Raw genomic sequence first — 15173 nt, forward strand, 5'->3', positions numbered from 1 at the left:
GATAGTTCTACTATAAATGCTCTATTCAGCAATGATCTAACCTCATAGATTAACCTAGAGTTGGAGATTGGAAGGGAACTGTGTTTAGAGCCCAATACAGAGCAAATAAATAAACCATTGTGCCTGACTCTTCAAGTGAAGGTTAATTATTCAAGAATTCCCTTTCTTCAAAACAAGCCAATATTGGCAGAAGCGCACACTGTTCTACAGCTTCATTTTTATTCCCTCGGAGAGTACCAGCAGTTTAAAACAGCTGCCTGACTGTGATTGAAATGCACATGTCTGACATCTGGCTCTTTCAAGCAACACAGAAAATATAGGTCAAACTCAGCCTCAGATACTTTCTGATCAAGCAGAGCAATCACTGATATGATTCTGATCAGCAACTGGACTAATTCTGTTCATTGTTGTTTTGATTACACAATTCTTTGTAAGTGAAGGTCAAAATAATATGTAGAATAATTCAGTTCAAGAAGATAACACATAATGTTAGCGATGTAAGCAACAACACAAGAAAATTCCCTACTGTGAGATTACATATTACACACCTGAAGAAAGATTATGGGTGAAAGTTTGTTGACTATTGTGTCATACTGTATCTGTGCTTTTCCCAAATGTCACTGAGCCAATGTAATCCAAATTCTGGGAATAGATTTTCATGGTCATTGAGTCATAATATGAGGTTGAGATTTTCCAAGATGATGATGATGACATAAATATAACATATTGCATTTACATCGTGTTATAATTTGTGTTCGATAATAATGTATTTATAAATGGTTGTTGGGCCTTAGGCATAACATCTCCTTAGAGTCCGTATCCTTCTAGTCAGTTATTGAACCGGCAACGTTGCATCAGATTCGCAACATCCGGGTACGTCATCAGCCCGCACCCGGCGCGCTGACTGTCAGACATCAGCCGAGCTAACCTGCAGCAGCGACCGCTGGAAGTCAGGACGCGTTTCGCTTGTTATGACTGAGCCGACTGTTTTGGAGAAAATGAGCGAATTGCAAGTTGACGCCGGAAAAAAGGTATTTGCTTTCGTAGCTAAACTATATTTAAGTCATGTTAACTTGCTAGCCGAGCCCGTAGTCAGGTCCGTGCTGTCATTTAGCCAACAAAACGCGGTGCTAAGCTAGTTTCATGATCTTTGTTTTTTTTGTATGTTCTGGGCTCAGATACCAGCAGGAATAAATGCTACATTTTTAATTAGCACATTTAAAATGTACCACGCGTAGCTTTTAAAGGCCAATGGATAAAGCACTTTACGATAAACTCGGTTCAGTATTGTGTCATTGCTGAGAAACCCACGCAGATCAAACAGAAACGTAGGACTTGATACGAGTCCCTAATGATTTGTCACGCATCCAGTGGAAGAACCGGTATATTCCACGATAGATTTCTCAATCATAATGGTTTGTAAGTGACTTCTATGTCTAATAATAGCAACCCCAATGTGCTTTTAAACTTGAAAGGCGTGAGCGACTTTGTTCTCAGATGGCCACCCCGGATCGTCCTCGGTATCATCAGATAAAGATCTAAGTCATACTTAAAATATTATATTCTATCAATAGGCTGTATGATTAGTGGTAAGGAAGAAATCCCCATGTGTCCATATATGTAAAGGTTATGTGTCTAGCTAAAACTCTTGAATTTACTTTCTTTTTGATGAGTTCGTTAAGCTTCCGGTCTAACTTTTGGACAGGGAGGAACTGAAAGCTGTAAAGATGGAGGAAAGAAAAAGGCTAAAACTGTCCCTGGAGACTCTGGAGGCAGGGCTGAGGTAAGGCGTGGAATCATGTCATCATCATAAGATCCAGTTTTACAGGAAATGATGTCATGGTTTGTATTATCAGTACAGTATAGATATTCTTAAGTATTTGAAAGCTGCCAAACATTATCTTAATCATTAAGATCAGTGTCTTGTATACGCTATCATTTGATCTGGTGAAATACTTCAGAGGTCCCTGAATCCAAGTAATAAATGATCAAAGTGAAACCATGGTGTAACAGTGACGCTACACAGGCAGTTGAAAGTATTCCAGTAAGTATTTCAGTCCTGGGTTTTGGTTTCAGTATGAATGTCGGCATGTGTTTGTGCTCTTGCATTTAGTAAACCTATTTGTTGCTGTATATAATAAAGTAATAACAAATTCTACTTCTCCAGCTTATGGAATATATTCACCCTCAAAGTTTGTTGTGTGAATGCCTTAGTCTCGTCCAATGGTCTTTTGTTAAACTCTCATACATTAACAACTGCTAGTGATTATATAAGGGCAATTTATTTTCATTAACAACCACCCATTTAATACTATTATTATAATAATTGTTATTATTGTGTTTCTATTCAGCTATCACTGCCACCTCAGTACATCGATGGGCGTCTTGCATTGTACACGAAGCTGAAAGCTGAGCATGAAGCTTTGGTGGCAGAGAAGGCTGCAAATAGCCAAGCTATTAAGGTGACGCTTCCGGATGGAAAGGTGGTAGAAGCTGAGTCCTGGAAGACCACACCGTATAAGGTGGCCTGTGGAATCAGGTCTGTGTGATGATAAGATTGCTGGAAAATTTACTTACCGGGTACTCAATGTGACGCCTCGCTTCCACATGTAACACACATACAGAAGAAAAGGTCCAAGGGAGGTCATTTCCAAAGGGCAGATTCCAGATGCATTTATGCAACACCTAAGTGTTGCTTTTTTAAAACATTAACAATTAATCAATCATATTCATCAAACACAGTTAAAAAGCTTCAGGAAATATCAGCAATTGTCAACATTACTGTCTAAACCAGTGTTGCGACATGATCCAACCGCAATGCAATTCATTTGTGATGCAGCAGGTATATTTACAATAGAACAGCTTTGTATTGTGATGTCAGAAACATGGGATAAATTAAATGGGTGGCACTGTACTGTAAGCATCTATGTAATTTGCGCACTTTTTCAAATTCAAAAGTTAAACATTTTTCCTTGCTTAAAATGTAGTTTTAATTAAATTATTATTCGATTTATCTCGCTCATTTTATTAAGACCTGAAAGCTCCATGAAGCACCCAGGCATGTTTTATTGTCCCGAAAATGTAATAGTCTTTGCACTCACCATGATTAAAAGCACAAGAACAGCACGTTAATAAATTATGTAAAAGGATGTTATGATGACTGGTGATAATGTTTTAATATTTTTATAATGGCATACCTTCCAGGTGGATAATTTCTTTTTTTTTTATTCTATTGCATCGCTATTACAGAGAATTATGAGCTATTCAAAGTTGTTGTTTTTCTGGCTCAAAGGCATCTGTAGGGGAAAAAAATAGTACAATTACAATTGAAGGAAATGTCATGTAAGATATTATGTTTGTAAATCTTTCAAAAAATTTGATATGAAATATTTTCATGTGTTCCATCCAGTCAAGGCCTCGCTGACAACACAGTGATCGCTAAAGTGAATAACAGCGTGTGGGATCTGGACAGACCTTTGGAGGGTGATTGCAAACTTCAGTTCCTCAAATTTGATGATGAGGAAGCTCAAGCTGTAAGTCCACTCCTGTCCACTCCTGACCTAACAAAGTGGTTGTATTTGATGTTTGCCCCTTTCCAAATGCATCAGGGGAGGAGTATATTGTATACTAAAATGATCTTAAGTACCATTTAATGAACAGTTTACTAATTTTGTGCACCAAAAGCTAATCTTAGCTGTGAGTGTGTTAACTGAGCTCGGAGAAAGATAATTTTTAACTTCGCTTATAATTTCATTTACAAAACTAATCAGATCTTTACATATTGTAGTTCAGTTATCCCCATTGATTTGTTCGGGCAGGTATACATAAGGGTGGATAAGGATAAAATGAAGAGAGCTTTAAAGTCAAGGATAACCCCTGCACTTGGCTAAAAACAGCTGTTAATCCCCTTATGTCTTTTTGGGGGGGATATCCAGGTTTACTGGCACTCCAGCGCCCATATCTTGGGTGAAGCCATGGAGAGGGTGTATGGAGGCTGCCTTTGCTACGGCCCTCCTATTGAGAATGGCTTTTACTATGACATGTTCCTGGAGAACAATGAGTAAGTGGCTTGCATTTGTTTGTGTAATTAGTTGTGCTATTGAATATCGACGTTGGTTTCATGTGTACTTCAAGGCCAAGCAGCTGTCGGCCTGTTTTACTGTCTGAGACCGTTGGCAGGCACAACATTTTAATGATGCCGACGCTGTCAACCTGGATTTTCCTTGGCTGTTGTAGTGGACTAACATCTTTCTACATCTGCTCGCAGGATTGGAAGCTTAAAAGCAAATCTATTCCAAATACAGAACTACAGATTGAGTCAAGGTTTCAAAGTGTGTCGAGGCGCCCTCAGATGTTTGAATACGCCCTCCTCATAAACGACGCTTTCACTTGACCTTTCCCTGAAACATATTCATTTCTCCCTGCTTAAGGCAGCAGGAGGGCCAGAGCAGTGTTGTCTAATTAATTCTACCACCTCCTTAATGAAGTCATTTTATGCTAATGGTGTTCTTGGCTTGGCTTTGTGCGAGGATATTTTGACATTGCTCAAGCCCTTAAACCAAGGACTTTTAACTATTTGCCTATGCTTGGCGTAGTTTCTGGAAGTCAAGGAAGGAATTGCATTGTGAGCAAGAGGTCTGTCAACATGGCTGAAAGGCTGGTCGTGTGCATGATACCCTCATAACACTGAAAGTAGTTTGCATATTAATGAATCTAGAAGTCTGTTATACATTACCATTGTGGAGGTTTTATTCTTCTTTTGTTTTTTATTTATTTATTTTTTATTATTTGAGCAGAGGTGTGTCAAGCAATGACTTCCCATGTCTGGAGAACTTGTGCAAGAAAATAATGAAGGAGAAGCAACCATTTGAGAGGCTGGAGATCAAGAAGGAAACTCTGCTGGAAATGTTTAAGGTACCGAGAAACTAACAATGGAATACAAAAAATAATTATAGAGGAACATTTCATAAGTAGCAGAACTCTAAAGGTTTTTCTTCTTGATAGTACAACCAGTTCAAGTGCCGCATTCTGAATGAGAAGGTCACCACTCCCACTACCACAGTTTACAGGTGAGCCCAGTCCCACATCGTGGATTATTGTGCTTTCGCTAATACTGCACTGATGGAAAACAGAAATAGACTCAACAAATGCATTATTTTCTACTATTTGAGTCATTTTCGTTAAAAATGAAAGGGAAAAAAACCCTACATATTCGTGATCTGTTTTTATTCCTGAACATCAGCAGTAGTTATGGCCAGAGGTAATATGTCTGCCATTGGCTGATCCATTTTAATAAAGGGTGTGTCAGCTGGACTTCAGGATGAACTCATGAGAATTTTATGGTCGATGGGTTCTTTTCCAGAACTGATAGCTAAGAATGAACTTTAATTACTGGTACTTGTATCTCAGTTCCATGAGATTTCATTTGTAGCTGCTTCTTCCTCTTCCTCCACCATCACCATCGCCCCCTGCAACAGGAGAAGCTGCTTTATCTGTATAGTTGTATCTTTTCCCATCTGATATTGCGTGGGAGGTGTTGACATCCTGGCCAACTTGCCAGTTCATTGCAGGCTAACACAGAAAAACAGCAAGCATTCAACCCTATAGGCCATTTAGAGTCAAAATACTTTGCATTTCAGGTGTGGTCCCTTAATCGACCTGTGTCGAGGGCCTCATGTGAGACATACTGGGAAAATCAAAGCACTTAAGATCCACAAGGTGAGCCTTTTTTTTTCACATGTGCATTATCTACAGACAATGGGATGCAAGTGTCTTTGTTTATTTATGGATGAGTAAACCAGTGGATTTTGAAGTCCTACATTAAATGTCCCAAACATCTGGCTGTAAACAGATTTGAGTTATCTATCATATATTTTATTCTTATGGGATTTGATGGACCAGAAGGAATGATGAAAGCTAACACAATGTTCTCATGTTATGCTAGAATTCATCTACATATTGGGAGGGAAAAGCAGACATGGAGACCCTTCAGAGGATCTATGGAATCTCCTTCCCTGATTCCAAAATGCTTAAAGAATGGGAGAAGTTTCAGGAGGAGGCCAAGAATAGAGATCACCGCAAACTAGGCCGGGTATGAACTGAAATGTGAACCGTGGTGCACCTTTCTTGTATAAGCCTACCTCCAACGGAGGGGGCTCACCTCCACATGGACCTGATGCCCCCTCCTGGTTGGAGAACTGCCGTTCATCTCGTCTTTGCTCATCTCCCTGATGAACACCTTGAGCAGGCAATCAAGTATTTCATTATACATTAAGGGAATTTGGATTACTACAGAAATGCAATATACTATTTCTTTGTCCATGCCCTAACTCTCTAAGAAATGTAATCAAAATCTGTTCATAAACATACAAGTACCGTAATTCTTCCAAAAGTCTTAAAAAAAACATCAGCAAAAAAAAAAAAATCCTCTGTGATGGTAGCCGTGATTAAATTTGAACTGAGTGGTGAGAAAATAATTAACCGCTGTCATAGGCAGAATTTGATCAGATGTACGTCAGTCTTTGGAACACCGTTGAGACATATGGATGGGTTTGAATTGCTTGTTATGCATCGATTGTAAAACCGATTCACAAATGCTTTTTCTGTCTTTATTCAGGAGCAGGAACTGTTCTTCTTTCACGACCTGAGTCCAGGGAGCTGCTTCTTCCTGCCTAAGGGAGCCTTCATCTACAACAGCCTGATTGAGTTCATCCGAGTAAGTCAAAGCTGTTAGACCGCACCGGATAGCTGCTGTAATCTCACTGTAAAGTAGGAGACCTGAGAAAAACCGGTATTTACTAGTCATAAAATTTACATTTGTAGAGATCTGGGGAGAAGGAATAAACACGTGGACCTTTATTTGGCCTCGGACTGAAATAATAATAGCTTAATATATTCATGAGATGCATGAATTAATAGCAGTTGAAGCATCACGTTCTTTTACACAGATGAGCCGGGCCTCAGAAACCAGAGAATGTTGATGTCAAATGTCAGTTTCAAAGCGAAAACATTTAATTTAAAACATGAAATTACATGCTTTAAGATGCTAATTCATTACTACTGCCTTTTTTATACAGTAATGCAAAATAAAAATAGCCAAGTGTTGTTGGCCATTTCTAATGAATGAAACATGTCAAACAGTTATTGAGAAAGGTCTGTTATGAAAAAGAAAAACAGTCATTCTGCTTTAAATGTATTCAGCTTCATGTTTTGCAGCACGGAGCATGCAGGTTGCATTGGAAGGAATTCCTTTTTAAAATAGGGGAATAGGGGAAATGCATGTCTGGATGAGATTTTGAGTCATGATTTGGATGCGTTTATGAAACAGCTCTGCTGATACAAGCAACAACAACAACAAAAAAGCCCTAGAACATCTAAATCTTTAAGTTCCATTACTGTCAGGATTTAAAATGAATCCCTTGCTTTTATCACTATCAGCTTCTGTTTTGAATTCAAAACCGATATCGGACAAGATGGGTCATGATGCCTTCAAATGTACGACCTCTTCTTTATCGTACCCTGCAGAAAAAGGAAACAAACTGGGACGTGAATAATAAATGAAAAAGCGTTCAAATAGTTCTTTTTAAAATGTGTTAGCTTGCAGAGTTTATGTAGAGATAAATGCTACAGGTGCTTACTGTAGCATCCAGGGGTTCGAATCTTTTTTTTTTTTTTTTTAAATCTTTTTATTATTTTCTTATGAACACATAAAACATTGAAGTACAGCATGTACAAATACTCATACACATACAATGTACACATATCCATACACACTTACATAGATAATTAAAATAATAAAAACTGACACCAACAATGGAGACAAAGAAAGAGAAAAAAAGAAAAAAAAAGAAAGGGGGGGTGGGAGGGGGGTCAAGCTAGTCATATCTATGCATTTGTATGTTTATTTCTGTTTATTTTTGCAGGGGTTCGAATCTTTTTAAATCATCTTCAAATACAAATATTTCATTATTGTTGACCAAATTAGCCCATTGTTTTATTCACCTTCTAAGCTAATGCAGTTAGGTAAAATAATAAACGCCCAGACTTTGCTCACTGACGAAACCTGTAGTACAAATATTTGAGACTCGATCGATTGATCTGATTTCTGATTTCCTCCATCGGTCACATGTTGACAGAAATTGTAAGAATTCCAACACGTTCTAATTCTACTCTATGAAGCGGATTGAGGCGTCAGTCGCTCTGAATGAGGTCAAAGAGAAGAGTGCTATAACACTCTTCTGTCTTTGTCAGAGTGAGTATCGGAAGAGGGGTTTCCAGGAGGTGGTGACTCCCAACATCTACAACAGTAAGCTGTGGCAGACGTCTGGACACTGGCAGCACTACAGCGAAAACATGTTCTCCTTCGAGGTGGAGAAGGAGACCTTCGCCCTCAAACCCATGAACTGTCCAGGACACTGGTGAGGCCTCCTCTTCCTCTTCGGTTCGGTATTTTTTACACTCTGTACCTTTAAGTCTGGTTATAGTGGAGCAGGAGGGGTTTGTTTTTCTCCAGCATTAAATGATTCAGTCTCAGTAAAATGGCTTTGTGTGTTCACTGCTGCAATAGCTTATCATCCAGGTCATCTCAATTTGTAATAGATTGAGGCTCCTGCCATGTTTTCATTGGCCGTATTAGCATCATTGCTAATGCAGTGTTTTAGTTAAGAGTCATCTCTTTGTGTTCAAATCTCATTTTCTCTGTTCCAGTCTTCACGCTGCCCTCTCTGTCTGGAGGTCATGCTGAATCATCAATTGAGCTTTTCAAACACACTTTGTAAATGTGTTGGATATAAATGAAATTATAGATTTAACCTTTATTCACATTTCAGTGGAGACATGTTCAGATAGTGTGATGGCCTCAGGTTGGCCTTTGTAATTTTGTTATTCTGTGCGGCTCCAGTTTGATGTTTGATCACCGGCCGCGCTCCTGGAGAGAGTTGCCTCTTCGCATGGCAGACTTTGGCGTCCTGCACAGGAACGAACTGTCAGGAGCTCTGACGGGCCTCGTCCGCGTCCGCCGCTTCCAGCAGGATGATGCTCATATCTTCTGCTCCATGGACCAGGTGAGACCCTCAGCCGCACCCACAGAGCAAGGTCATTGATTTGTGATTAGTCGTCTGATGGACCAGCAAATGTGAGGTAAAGAGCATCTCAACCAGTTTTCAATCATAATCTGCTTACAAACCTTGGAAGCATGACTGGAGTCTAAGCTTCATTAAGCGCTCCTTTGCTCAGGAGTTAGTTGGGGCTGTGGAAGATGCAGTTAAAATGAAATGCATTGATTTTCATTAAATACAGTGGAATGTGGAGTCTGATAATCTTATGTGTGCCATGTTAAATCGATGCACGACAGAGCTGTTTAGACCGAGTTAAATTCTAATGATATTACTATTGACACAGTCTGCAAGTGTTTACTCTTACTATTAATACTGTTTGAAAGAAGTCCAGCTTGCTTGCAAATTGTACTTTATAATTTCCAGTGAGGCTTTCAATCACATTGTCATTGTGGCCCCGTGAAGCGCTGGCGACCCGACCCTATAGCGAGCCAGGATAGGCTCCAGCAGCTCCCATGACCCGCAAAGCAGAAAAGTGGCTGTTCGTCTAAAAAACTAGAGAAGCACTCGGAGCGCAGGCCTCCGCCGAGCACCTCAGTCTCCCTATATTGTGATTTACACCAAAAATAATTGCTCCACATTTTTTTTTTTTCTATTTTTAGTTTCCTTAACCATGAAAACAAACCTTTTAGAAGTTGGATCCACATTATTAGTTTAGTTCAGAAGTTATTCACAAACGGAACACTTTCAGTAATGGCGGATTCTTCTGGATCTAGATTCGTAGCTTTTGAAGATACAACTGATCTGTTTGCCCACTGCTAATTCAGTGTCTTGGTAAATGCCAGCGAAAACAGAACCTCCTCGGCCGAGGTAAAAATGGGGAGGGGGGGGGGGGGGGCGCTTTCTTGTTTGAAATCTGCTGCTTGCAGTGTTTTTGATTTTTACTTAACAAATTCAAACAAGCAAACTGCAGATCTTTTCTTCTCATGATGGTTTGGGTGTCAACTATACATCCTAGAAATATTACCGGTACATATTATCATCTCCGGTAAGCTGAGCCATTCAGCTTCACTTTCTCCTTTTTGAGGCCAAAGTTAAAAACCTTCATCATGAAAGGAACTTTAATCTGTGTTCTGATGGATGTGGGCATTTATTGCAGATACATTTTCATTCTGCTCACAGATTGAGGAGGAGATCAAGGGCTGCCTGGACTTCCTGCGGGCTGTGTATGATGTGTTTGGCTTCACTTTCAAACTCAACCTGTCTACGAGACCGGAGAAGTTTCTGGGGGAGCCGGACGTCTGGGACCAAGCAGAAAAGGTCATCAGACTTTTTCTTTCTCTCTAGGATTGAAAATGTGAATTGCACTTTCACAGATTCTCACCAGATAATTTAGACCTGGAGATTATTTGTATTTTAATGAGTTTCGTTCTGGTGCTGCTCCAGTTCAGAGACGGAAAATGCTTTTTCACTCGAGAGATCCTAAATCATTGCTGCCACTGTCTGCCTTTACTGTCAAATCAGCGTCACTGTCAGTGGACCAACTCTATACTTCACATCTTGGGTTCCGTTCCAAGTTGCTCAGGGAGAAAGCAGACAGGGTTTATATCTTGATTAGACAAAGCAGTAACAAGAGTGAGTGATAATGAGTCTTTATTGCTTTTGATATTAGAAGAACCACAGTGAATGTCTCTCCTGGGGCAACTTCAGCCCTTTCAGATGACTCTGTGGAATCAATATTAAATGTCAGTGCCACTTGTGCACTGTTTTATTAGTGAAATAATTATAAGCTGTGCACTGTTTGCGTCTGGCAGGCTCTGAATGGATGTAAGTTGACCGCTAATACACACACTGGTTTTTGCAGCAGGGTGAGATTACTTTCTTCATGTTATTTGGTCTTTAGCCTGCTGAACAAAGACAAAATGCAGCATTGCCAAAGTGTAAGTATTGTGGAGAAGGTGCACATGGCACTTTGTGGTAAAACCTAGAGTTCCATGAAAATTGCAGATACTTTGCAACCTTTTCGATGCAAAGGTGAGATTATTTTGTTTATCTCTGTAGTGTTTATAAACTGCTGGAAATTCGACTTGCAGAATGAGATAGTTCTCTTTACACCTTGCTGCCCCAAACTGTGTCTAATTTTTAACCCAACACTTTTCACTTTGGATGATTCAGGGTTTGTGTCGGGGAAGTTTGTTTCTTCTGCTGCCAGACACTTGGTCAAACTGGTCCAGACTTTTAAGATGACTCCTCTGTTCCGTCAACACAAACAACAACGTTTTTATTCCCCACAGCGCACCAGAAGGGTTTTACAGTGCTTTTTACATTCATGCTTTAATGGAGCAATAATTGTGGTCAAATATAGAAATAAGTACTTGAGCTACTTTTCAATTTGTCATTCTTGTCCTCATTGAACCATTCCATCTTCATTTACAAGATGATCCTTTTCCTCCTGCAACAGAGCATTGCTGATGATGATGGTGGTTGTATGCTATTTTTTTTATTAATCAAGCAGTGGCCTCAGTAACTGCTTAGATATTCAACATTTAGTAGTCGGCTGATGGAGCGGTCCAGGACTTTAATACTACAGTACAGAGCTTGTGCTGCTTCTTCCTGTGATGTGGAAGCAAGAAGAAGAGTATGGCAAAGAACATATGTATGTTTGGCTGACTCATCACTAGACCTCCTCTTTCTGGGGGGAGAGTTCTTTAATTGTCCAATTGATATTCATTTTCATGATTTATTGTTCAAACACACAAAGTTGTAAAATTATAGAAGCAAAAAAACCAGACTTGGCGTAGTTAGACTGGAACAGACCTTGCTGCACGTTTCCATCACCTCATTAACTCCCACAAGCGGCCATAAAATATTACTGCGACGTTAACGTTTCTCAGGTTAGTGATTAGTTCCAGATGAGGGGGAAAGGTCAGGTCTAAATGTACAGCTTTGCTGAACCTCACCGTTTCCCTTTGTGTTGGTCAGCCAGTGAAACGTGTTTGTTTTTACAGCAACTGGAGAACAGCTTAAACGAGTTTGGAGAGAAGTGGATCCTTAACCCTGGCGATGGAGCTTTTTATGGACCAAAGGTGAGTCTCAAGCTGCAGGAATGTCACTCTGTAACCGCAGGATCAGCGCTACCGATCATTTCTGTCCCTTGCTTGCAGATTGACATTCAGATCAAGGATGCCATTGGCCGGTATCATCAGTGTGCTACAATTCAGCTGGATTTCCAGCTGCCGATTCGCTTTAATCTCACCTTTGTCAGGTAAGTGTTCCACTGCTTGATTCAGGTTAAAGTGGATAAGGAGTGGCTGCTGGAGAAAGAATCATGTGTATTATAGAATTGATGCAATTAATATAAGTTTATATATTCAACTTATATTCAGTATATTGTAAAACTGATTTTGTAGCCATGATGGTGACGACAAGAAGAGACCAGTGATCATCCACAGAGCTATCCTTGGATCAGTAGAGAGGATGATTGCCATTCTGACGGAAAACTACGGCGGGAAATGGTCTGTAAACGGTCAATTTTACAACATTCATATGTCAAGTAAGATTTCAACAGTCAATGTTTTTGTTACATTTCTCCCAGAATGTGCTTCATGATTTTTCAAATGGGGAAATAGACCTCAGTTGTGCGGGAGTGTAATTAATGATAGCACAGGTTCATTGCAGAATGTTGCTTTCCTGCTCACCAGATAAATGTGACCTGTTTCAGGCCGCTGTGGATCTCTCCTCGTCAAGTGATGGTTGTTCCGGTGGGACCGACCTGTGAGGATTACGCTCAGAAGGTAACCACGACCGATGTCTTCAGTCTCATTTATATAGTTTCCATTTGGGGGAGAAAAAAAAATGGTCCTGATCAAAGTTCCATTTAACTGTAACTCATTCCCTGATACTTTGGATCGTCATGGATCAACCATGTTTCTCCAGAACAACGGCAACTTTAATGTGGTCCAGACTTGCGTTCTAACCAGTTTGACTACTGGATCTTTGGTGCACCAGTAAACTGGGCAGCACTGGCAGGCACTGGGTGTGTTTGAGCTCATCACTTACTGGACCCCAGTTATTTTTCTCCAGGGTCTTCCTTGTACCACCTCCTCTCACACACTTCCCCTGTAGTCAACAAGGAAAAGAGACTAATCAGAGTACCGGTACATTATACTGCAACCAGATGATTGACCGAGGTTGTGAAATGAGGGGAAAGCCAAATCCACTTTTAGTCCCACAAGTTAAAAAAAGTTAACTTTGAGGTCTCCTCCTTCTAGTAGATGGCTCCAGATCAGAGGAGTTTATTCCCCAGAAGCCTCAGCGCTGCCAGCGGCCGTCCAGCAGCTCTGTCCCTCTGCTTGGCTCAATCTTCCCCGCACAATCCTGCAGACTCACATGACTGACTGACACTGGTCATGTTGAATTTTTTCAACTCCAGTAAATAAATGGGATGCACACAAGATCAGATTCTTGTTTGTTGTGTACGCCAGGGAGGTATTTTCAGTTTAGATTTAAGTATATCATACTTGATGATAATTCACTGATGATGCAAACTCTGGTTGGTTTATGTGTTGATAAATATTTAACCAAGTGGCTCGTCAGAACTACACAAAATACTTGGTATTTATGTTATATCTGCATTTTTTAAAAGACTGATCAGTGCATAGTTGCTTTTATTTTCATTGTTCAGTTCAGCAATGAACCCCCCCCCCCCAAAAAACCCCCGATTGGTTGACAATCTAATGAATTGTAGTCAATTGGCACATTAGCCATATAATCTACCGCTTCATTTCAAGAGGCTGAAAGGGCACGCACATCTGCAGCAAGTAAAGTGTCATCTAATTAATGGACTTCCACACACAATAGGCTTGTGGTGATGTTTCATTCAGGCTGATTGCTTCTCTGGTTAATGTGGCAGGTGATGCAGGAATTCCACGACGGCGGATTCATGACTGATGTGGATCTGGATCCTGGCTGCACTCTGAACAAAAAGATCAGAAATGCACAGTTGGCACAATACAACTTCATCCTGGGTCGGTGTCGGCACACTCACTCATGCTTCCTTTATTTGGTCTCTGACTCTTTCCATTCAGACTGATTTATCTTGTCCTCTTATCTCCCTGCTAAATAGTGGTCGGAGAGAAGGAGAAGACGAGCAACACCGTGAACGTACGCACCCGAGACAACAAAGTCCACGGCGAGCGCACTGTGGAGGAATGCGTCCAGCGCCTGCAAGTGCTCAAAAGCTCCAGGAGCAGGAACGCAGAGGAGGAATTCTGAATATTGTCGACTCTTCTGCTCGCAGCAACACCTGGAGTCTGTTGACCTCAACGGCCATTTGGTTCAAACGAGTTTTCAACAAGAAAAACTTGTTTAGCTTCTGTCTTTTTAGGCCTTTAAAATCCCGTTCAGACTGTATTGTCTTCCGTTGCCTCTACGCTATGAATATCAAGTCTCATGAATACTTCACTCAGAATAAAATGGCCTTTTTTTATTTCGCCTGTTTAGGCAGCTTTTGATCAAGTAGTTGAACAGCTTTACAAAATACTCATTACCTCTCTCAATGTTTTCCATGTATGTAAGGAATTATAAAGATGGGGGCTGGTTGACATGTAACACAGTTTCTATCTGTCTTTGTTTTTCAGGGAATTGTACATGCGTTACAATTTTGATAATTAAAACCTCTTGTCTTGATTTTTGTGTCTGATCTTTTTTTTTCTCTTGCTGTGGAATGTCAGCAGCAGTTCTTCTTTCTTAATAACCATCTTCTCAGTTGTGCTGCGATAAAAAATGACTGCCTGTTATCACTGTCATGGAGAAAATGCCAATTAAAGATAATTTGTACTAAAATAGAATCAGGGTGACAAGTATAGGGAAGTCTGGGTTTCATCAATATACAGAATATCATACAGTTTCTTCCACTTACAGTCTATATTATAAATCCAATCAAACGTTCATATGCATGCCAGAAGGGCTTTTCTGAATCCATATCACCTTCCTCTGCGAATACATCACCCAGAAATCAATGATGCGCTGGAGAGTAAGCGCCTGATGTGATTGTTGCTCTGGGACATTTTTGCTGTACAATTACATTCAAGTATAACTGACATGCTTCAGTACTCTGTC

General features: G+C 40.2%; 1 protein-coding gene across 1 annotated transcript; it reads left to right on the forward strand.

Annotated features, from left to right (window-relative positions):
* Nucleotides 1-971: 971 nt before the first annotated feature.
* Nucleotides 972-14727, forward strand: tars1 (threonyl-tRNA synthetase 1). Its single transcript, XM_068760981.1, has 19 exons — nucleotides 972-1031; nucleotides 1706-1783; nucleotides 2352-2539; nucleotides 3410-3533; nucleotides 3936-4060; nucleotides 4797-4914; nucleotides 5005-5069; nucleotides 5640-5718; nucleotides 5945-6091; nucleotides 6617-6715; nucleotides 8251-8417; nucleotides 8900-9062; nucleotides 10236-10373; nucleotides 12062-12139; nucleotides 12218-12318; nucleotides 12464-12568; nucleotides 12775-12847; nucleotides 13966-14080; nucleotides 14179-14727. Exons 1-19 carry the CDS (start codon nucleotides 972-974, stop codon nucleotides 14325-14327), a joined length of 2172 nt encoding a protein of 723 aa, XP_068617082.1. The 3' UTR covers nucleotides 14328-14727.
* Nucleotides 14728-15173: the final 446 nt, after the last annotated feature.

Source organism: Brachionichthys hirsutus, chromosome 4, assembly GCF_040956055.1.
Source record: "Brachionichthys hirsutus isolate HB-005 chromosome 4, CSIRO-AGI_Bhir_v1, whole genome shotgun sequence".
Taxonomy (NCBI): domain Eukaryota; kingdom Metazoa; phylum Chordata; class Actinopteri; order Lophiiformes; family Brachionichthyidae; genus Brachionichthys; species Brachionichthys hirsutus.